The sequence below is a fragment of the Trichoplax adhaerens genome, genomic scaffold, assembly GCF_000150275.1.
Source record: "Trichoplax adhaerens TRIADscaffold_4 genomic scaffold, whole genome shotgun sequence".
Taxonomy (NCBI): domain Eukaryota; kingdom Metazoa; phylum Placozoa; class Uniplacotomia; order Trichoplacea; family Trichoplacidae; genus Trichoplax; species Trichoplax adhaerens.
In genome coordinates this window covers 2666797-2675132 of record NW_002060946.1, presented here as the reverse complement: position 1 = coordinate 2675132, position 8336 = coordinate 2666797, and the positions used below count along the sequence as shown (strand labels likewise).

Below are 8336 nucleotides of genomic sequence, written 5' to 3'. Positions count from 1 at the left end.
GATGACTGTCTTAAGTAACAATATCCGTCAAGATAAATTAATTCAAAAGGTTTACGTAATTCCTCGAATCGTCTGGATATACAACAGAAAGAATCTCTTTTATCTGCATTAATGCAGCTATGTTTAGGATGTGAGGGGGAAAAAATCTATACCTACATTATCCTTTACTTGAATGAATTGCTACTTTCTCAAGCATTATTGCACTAACCATACTCTAATCATAATATTGGAAAATGTGATAAAATAACATTGAAAAACAGTAAACAAAGTTATGATCAATGATTGAATAACACTTTCCCTCCATGAACAATCTAGCTCATTTGACATTCAATAATAAGTCAGTCAAGTTGATCAAACCTGCCAAACTAGAGCTATTCAATTTTTCTGTCAATAATTTGTATTGGCGATAGATTGATGATGATGCTGGGTAACCAACTACTATGGTAGTAACAATCAAACATTCAATAGAAAACGTTTTCTAGCAACTAATAACGACTAAGTTTGTATTATTATTAATTTCATGGACGTCCCCCAACCAGCACAATAATTCAATCTTTTGATCATTCCACGTGATAAAATGGATAACAATTCTTCATTGGGCTGACGTAGAGTATTGTTTTCCAATTGTCTATTTAGCTCATTCTTGATCTCTGAGTCTATTAATTAAAAAAGATTCAATTCGCTTTTGATCGTCCCTTATTAATCATCGCTAGCCAACCTTGTCTCATATTCCCATGTTGTATCGATCGTATTTTCATTTGTATTGATGCTATCTTAGACATTGCTTAGCTTTAATCTGTTGTATTGTCGTCATCAACGTGTCTAAATAGATTAAAATAGAAGCAAATTCATCTTCTTGCCTGCCCAAAAAGTACCTATTTAATGGTTTGTTTTCCTAGATTGTATTTTTAAACTCAAAGGTAGAGAATATTTGCCTAGAATGCAGTTAATTGTTGTTATTCTATACAGACATAAATGAGGATATCATACGATTCATTCAATACTATCATAGGTTTTAGCTAACTTTTATTTTTTTTCTTGTTTATTAACACTAGCTTTACCTTATCTAAAGTTTACAAGTTAGTATTGATTTTAATTGTTATCACTGGCTTACTTATAGAGCGCGTATAAAATTGCTTGCAATTGGATCGTAGCTCCGTTGATGCAGCTTAAAGTATCGCTTGAACGTTGATTCTACTGCAAAACTTCCTCTCTTTTTTTGGCCTCTTTACCTATTCTCTCTCTCTCTCTCTCTCTTCACAACGTTCCTTTATTGATTGCTAATCATTAATTATGGTTACCAGCATGATACGCTTAAATTCCTTTTTCAAATTCAACCATAATCATCAATGTCATCAATCAGCCCATCGTCGTCAAGCTGATAACGTCGTTAAAATTTTACTTAGTGAGGTAGTCGAATGTATCAAAGAGGTAAGCGAAGCAACTCGCCAACGTCAACGTGAATTAAGGCAGAAAGAATTAAATGCCGATTATAGTTGGTTAACAACAAATTCGTTCAAAAATGATAGGATACCGGATGTTGAACGTGACGAATTAGAAATTTTAGCTCGTAAAATTTCACCCGATGAAACAGCACAAATTATCTTAACATTTCGTGATGCTGCCCTACTTGAAACAGACTGTAAACAACTACCCAGTATTATGAAATGTACTATTCAAACTTATTTATGGAATAAATACTCCGACGAATCATCTACCAATCAATCCAAATATTGTTCAACTAGAGATCGTAAGCGTGCTTTTAGCCTTCAATCAGTACGGCCAACGCGTGTAGCACCATCATCATCATCATCCATTGATGAATCCTTAGTTGAAACGTGTTCTACCAGTGCTAGCCCCACAAACAAACAACCTACACGTACCTGGCGAATTCGTAGCCTACCTACAATTCGAAGCAGTAGCAGTGCTGAATTACTACCCTAATGGTTATTATTGTAAATAGTCGTTTGGTGGCTACAATCCTTTAATTTCTTCAGCCATCTTTATAATTTATTACTAGTGTATTTTATCGCCAATTAATCACCGTGGATTTTCTGATAGTTTCTACGCAATGTACAATAATCGTATTGTCAATTAAGTTGGACATTGTACCCAGCCGACTATGGATCAAATTTCTCAATTGATCGTACTTCATATCGACAAATAAAGCTGTGGTTACACCGGCACTAGCATATAAAGTTGACGATAGCAAGCAAGAAATAAGTTATGTATAGCTATAATTATTGTAATATTTATGGATAAAATCCGGCATTCAAAAATGCTAAAGTAGAATTTTACTATGCCATTCTATGCCGACACTATTTGCGAATATTGGCAACTTAGATAAATAAAAAAATATTTGGAAAACAGGCTAATGAATTTACTTTTAAAAGGATCCACCTTGTCCCCAATAATTTTAATTAAATGAAAATGTACTAATTAATCAGATACTACTTCTCTTATTGAAATCAGCTTTCATTGGATATTTCTAGCTCATTTCATCACGTTTATTCCATCTGCTTCTATAGATATTAATTATAGAACTGATCCCTAAAGTCTATTGTGCTGAACTGCTGGCTATAATCATTCCAAATAAAGATAGCATCCTATTTTCTTTATTCTTAAAATGTGGGAAAACACTGCTGAAGCCAACGTTATAATTACAGATAGGATGTCTGTCGGATACTCTTTCTATCCTCACTAGAGCAGCATACATGAGTCATGCTTACCTTAATCATTTCAATTATACTGTATATCCATAAATATTGTTGTAATCGCCATTCTAAAGAAGTGATGCAACATATCGGTCTTTACAGCATTAATTTAGATCTAATCAATCCATTGATAAAATTTTATGCCTTTTTTATTTATTAAATCTTTCTATATGAATGATTTAGAGCATTAAGTTATGCTGCTATATAAAATAGCTTTGTAGCGATATTATAATATGAAATATCTACTCTTAAATAAATTATTTTACGTTTTCTTGAACCGATAGCAAATTTCAAAAATGTATCGCTTTCAATATCAAACATTTCAGGTTATACCACCTTCTTTATAATATGACGATTCAGTATACATGTATACGACAAAATTAATCATTTATAATTTGTTCGTAATCTTATTTCAATATCGCTTCATTTTTCCCCTTCTAGCATAAAAACTAAGCAGGATCGAACTTGAAGGGATCTCTATCGTGGCATTAAGTAAATAGTTATAATCTTAGCTATCACTGTCAGTACATATTGGATTCTTTCTCAGTTTTGCTTACGTATGCTTTCCTATGACACTCTTTGGATCCTTCTATTACAACATTTAAAATCGATTTGTTAAATTCGAAACGAGAACGTCATGACGAGGCGAACTTAATTAATTACGGTAATTAAAATCGATCTCGATATATACTACAAAAACAATAATTAATAAAATTAACCAATGATTCATTTTATCATTTGGATTTCTGAGTATTCTTATTAACCGTGCCAATAAGCAAGAAGAGATCAATCCAAGCTCGATACGATTGATATTAATTATACTCAATTTCATCTGGCTAAAATAGTCTATGTAGTGACTCTAGTAGTTCTCTTAGGCAATCTGTATTTCAGATTAGCGGCAACATAAAATTTTACATTTAGTACCACCTCATACTATCCTAATTATAATGCTGTAGTCCATCCAATGCGAAGTAATTAGCAAGAGGAATAAGAAGGAAGTAAAGTATCGCCAACGTGTATTCTCGTTTTGAGAAGAGGGAAACAACTGTGTAACTTAATCTTGCACATATTCGCACATTAGTGTAGTTAATTTCTCACAGTAGCCAAAGTAATAATTAAAAGAAGATAATTACTTTGTTATAGAGCCAATTATGATGATAGGTTATATATCTTATATAAGAATAAGTGTACAAAGGCAATACCCGATATCACATTTAAATTTCTCTTTCATGCTAGACAATATCATATTAAATATTCAAATCTTTGCATAGAATTGAGTTTATTTCAATCTTATTTATTATTTACCTACAAATGCAATAACAAAAGTGAGAATATCAATGAAATACGAATATAGTTTATGAGATATTTACCATTGTTAAATTCGATTATGATCATCTTTAATTAAAGAGATTGCCTTAAATTTTTATTAAAGATGTTGCTATTTTCTATACTATAAGGAAATACTCTAGTGCGATCTATCAAGTCGATTCAAATCATACTATTATCTCTATCATTTTTAAAGTTATCATTTAAAAGATTAGAGCATTTCTATCTAGTCGAGATAAATCGTTTTGTCTTACTATTCGAACGTTAATATAGGCGCCGATCACTCGAATGTTACATTTAACTTATGTAAGTATTTAATTACTTTAAATTCCATTGATAGCAAATAAATCTATCCGATTTTGCTGGATAGAAATATCCCTTCATATTCAAAAAATAGGGTAAAGAAGAAAACTAGATTTTCAGAATATTAGACTTGATTGATCAATTTACGGTTACATTATGAGCTGTAATAAATCATTCCCATCTATGTCAATACTACGTAATAAGGTGGATAATATAACCCGAATATTTATTTCTTGGCCAACCACATTTTGTACTGTATAGACCAAATTATTACGACACATCACTCGTCCGTCCTCCTTAAATTTAAACTCTTCGTATTTATGTTGAAATATATCAATAGTATTAACCTTAGCATGGCAACTAATTAGATCATGTGTTTTTCGATAAAAATATCTCTCATTATTTCTAGTATATCAAATAAACTTTTAAAAGTATTTGGGATTTATCCAGCAATATAAGATAGATAGCGTGTAATGATTACGATTAAACTTCAAAAATAGTTTTGGATATCAATACGGCTATGGTCTTATTCAACTAATTTCATTCAACGATGATACATAAATGAAGCAACTAAAGAATAGATCAGAGACATCCTTCATTCACGTAAATATTTTCACGCGAGAGAAGAATCTGGTAGTTAGGGTACTAAAATTTTATAGTACAGTGACAGGTTAAATTTTAATATGGATTGTAGTGAAGGATCTTCTAATCTCTTATTTTTGAATTTAATATTAATAATTTATTGTTGATCTGGTATCTTTATACTCTCGTATATGTATTTATCTTCAACGATGGCTCATGCACTATACTAATAAATACCGACATTGTAATAAAATACCCTTAGTTTCTTTTTCGATCAGACTGAAAAGAAAGAGATAGTGCAGCCTTGCTACTCTGATTGATATTTGCCCATAAATTTAAGTCATCGTTCTTTTATTCAAAGCAGTTAATAAAGGGTTCTTTGAATTTATTTAATAATCTTATACCAGCGCACAAATATTATTAAGGCGTAGTACAGACATTTATAATTAATGTTTTCTAGTATAAGATTACTTTCATTTTGATCTTTGAATCACAAAGAACGTTTTTCTACTGTTATTATGTCGTCAAGTTTTGTTTTGTTGGCTGCTTGGATATCCTACCATTTATTATACGTACAGTATTGCCATCAATAAACTACGATAATAATTCAACGCTAACTATCTAGAGAAAATATTTCTCATTTATTAAATGCTCAACTAACAACACAACTTGTAACCATATTTATGATGTTAGTTTTTATCGAGATAGTCGAATAATCACATTGTTGGTTGTCTCTGATATGCAAATAACTATATATGCAATTAAGCAAGAATAAGTATTCATTTTTGTAACTTATCTACGGAAAATAAGCATACAATTTCGTAGTTAGAAAATGTGCAAGACAACAATTCTTTTGTAAAAATTTTCTATTTATTAATAGTAATTGCAGTTATTAAAAGTCCTGGCTTTAAAAGTATGGTTACAGTATATTGTAGGTAGGATAGCTAAACAATGTATCTTGTATTAAAATTAAGACAGTGTTAAATCAGTACAGAAAATGTAATATTTTTAATTCTATTTTCAGCGATACGCATGTATACTAAACCTTTCTAAATTGTAAAGTATGTGAAGTATAGCAATATTAAATACCGTACGGATTAAAAGTAGTTTTACAGATTGATATCTACCAACTGACTATTCACAACTATAGCAATGTATCTTAAGCAAACTACAGTAAGATAGGCGGACGAATAAAATGATTTGATCTATTAAAGCTATTGATTTGTGGGCTAGTTTAATTTTTAATGCTTAAAAATGAAATATAATAGTATTGACTTTTCCTTATTATTATTTACATTACAAGTAAATACCTCCAGCATGCGGTTCAATCTCCTTCATATCAGCTATATGAATTCTAAAAATATGTCGAAGACTACTGATATCATTAATTTACTTTAATGGTAAATACGTGTAGCATATTTCACTAGAAGAGTACTTTTACGTACTGCAAATTTGGAAAATTGGACTGTATATCTACTGAACGTACCTTGTCATGCTGCCCTTATTTTGCACTGCATATCACATTATACCCTTAACTCTACATCAAAATTAGCTAGTGCAAAAATGAAATTCCAGGATTGCGGTAAAACGAACATAAATTGATTAATTTTGTTAAGAAATCAAAAGAACAGCATCAGTCCCTCTCTCCCTTGGGTGTCTACTTGCATAAGCTATATCCGCATTACCGTAGCTTCAGAATCGCTATGAAATATGTATGTTAATGTCAACCCTAACATATATATGACATATATAGATTCAGTCTACGTTAATGTAGTAAAAATATAAAAGAAGCGCATCTATCCCCTTTCCCTTTCAATACTATAATTACTAGTGTAAACTGCGTATGAGCTTCTGGATCAAAGTGAATAAGCATTACTCAATAAAATATTCTCCTAAATGTAAGCGTAAAGGAAGTACTTCTTCCCTTTTCCTTATTATATTCAGATTACCGCAACTCTAGAATCACTATGAAACTAATAGCTTGTAATTCGGTCATTAATATTACAAAGAAATTTAATAAATTACAGCTATCCCCTTTACCCCATCAATGCTTGCCAATATGAAGCTATATACGTATAGGCTTCTAGATCAAGATGAAACAAGTATTATTTAATGAAATATTATCAACAATGTAAGTAAACAGAAAAAAGAATTTATTCCCTTTTCCCTTTAATGTCCGTACTACTATTACTTCACATATAGTGTAAAATTAATATAATTCAGTCATCAATAATACTAAGAATATAAAAAAGATCAGGCTATTCTCACTTTAAATACTTCCCGTATGAATTAGCATATGTATGAGCTTCTGGAATACTTTGAAATACATATTATCCAATAGAATATTACGGTACCCTAAATCGAAATGTAAAAGAGAAACATTTTCCCTTTCCTTTCAATACTTAACAACATGGATTTATACAAATTCTAACTTCGAAATTATATTGAAATAAACATTATTCTATTGATATTACCGACTATGAGAATATAAACGAGAGTAATTTTCATTTCTTTCTATTGGTTACTAGCATGAACTAATAATATAATATACGAATATGACGAGCATGCATATAGTAAATCCGAGTGAGGAGAGAACAGTTCAGTGATCGGCACGGAAAATTTCACCCCTATCATAAATTAACGGCAAAGTACAGAGCCAAATAACAATTGAATGTTTCGATACTACAATGTGAAATAGTTATGATTACTACTGATACAGACATGCAAGTATTTTTTCCTTGATTGCGTTTATTTCTATTTTATTATACTCTTCGAATCTAAGATGGTTGTCCTTATGGACTAGTATGCATTTCTAGATATTTAACCAATTTCGTGACACCCATTTGAAGAAAATTCAAAGTACAGCAAATTACGGTAGGTTGATAATGTTTATGTAAAAATGGTCATAAATTAAATTACATTTTATGTTTAAAAGTTGTGGCATCTTTCCACTACTTTTTAATTAAGTTTATGCACAATGCAATATTTTCCGAAGAATTATAGAGAGGAAATTAGCATTGATAATACGGTCGTCATAAAACCATTTCATCGATATACCGTTCATGATTATTAACCCATTAATTAAAGCATTCTAGATTTCTTAATTGATTTTATTTCAGAGTAAATAGTATTGTTTACAGCATTGATATCCGTTAGTATGTGATTCAGATTTTCATCCTGTTAGTCATTTTAGATTTCCTAATTTTGATTGTTTGGATAGTAGTACTAAATAGTTATACACCCAATCAAAAGCTAATAAATCTGCTTTATGTGTAACTGTGAACAATTTTGAAGGACTATAGCTAGCAATAAAAATAAAAATCATATTGTATTTCTACACTTTTTATTTTACTCATATTGGTATTGTTATGTGCTAGATCTTATATAGTGTCAGTATTAATCCAGTATTTC

At 30.5% G+C, this 8336-nt stretch overlaps 1 protein-coding gene across 1 annotated transcript; it reads left to right on the top strand.

The window, feature by feature from the left end:
• Nucleotides 1-1293: 1293 nt before the first annotated feature.
• TRIADDRAFT_55437 (uncharacterized protein) lies at nt 1294-1944 on the top strand (the record flags this gene model as incomplete). Its single annotated transcript, XM_002111894.1, has 1 exon — nt 1294-1944. One exon carries the CDS (start codon nt 1294-1296, stop codon nt 1942-1944), a length of 651 nt encoding a protein of 216 aa, XP_002111930.1.
• Nucleotides 1945-8336: the final 6392 nt, after the last annotated feature.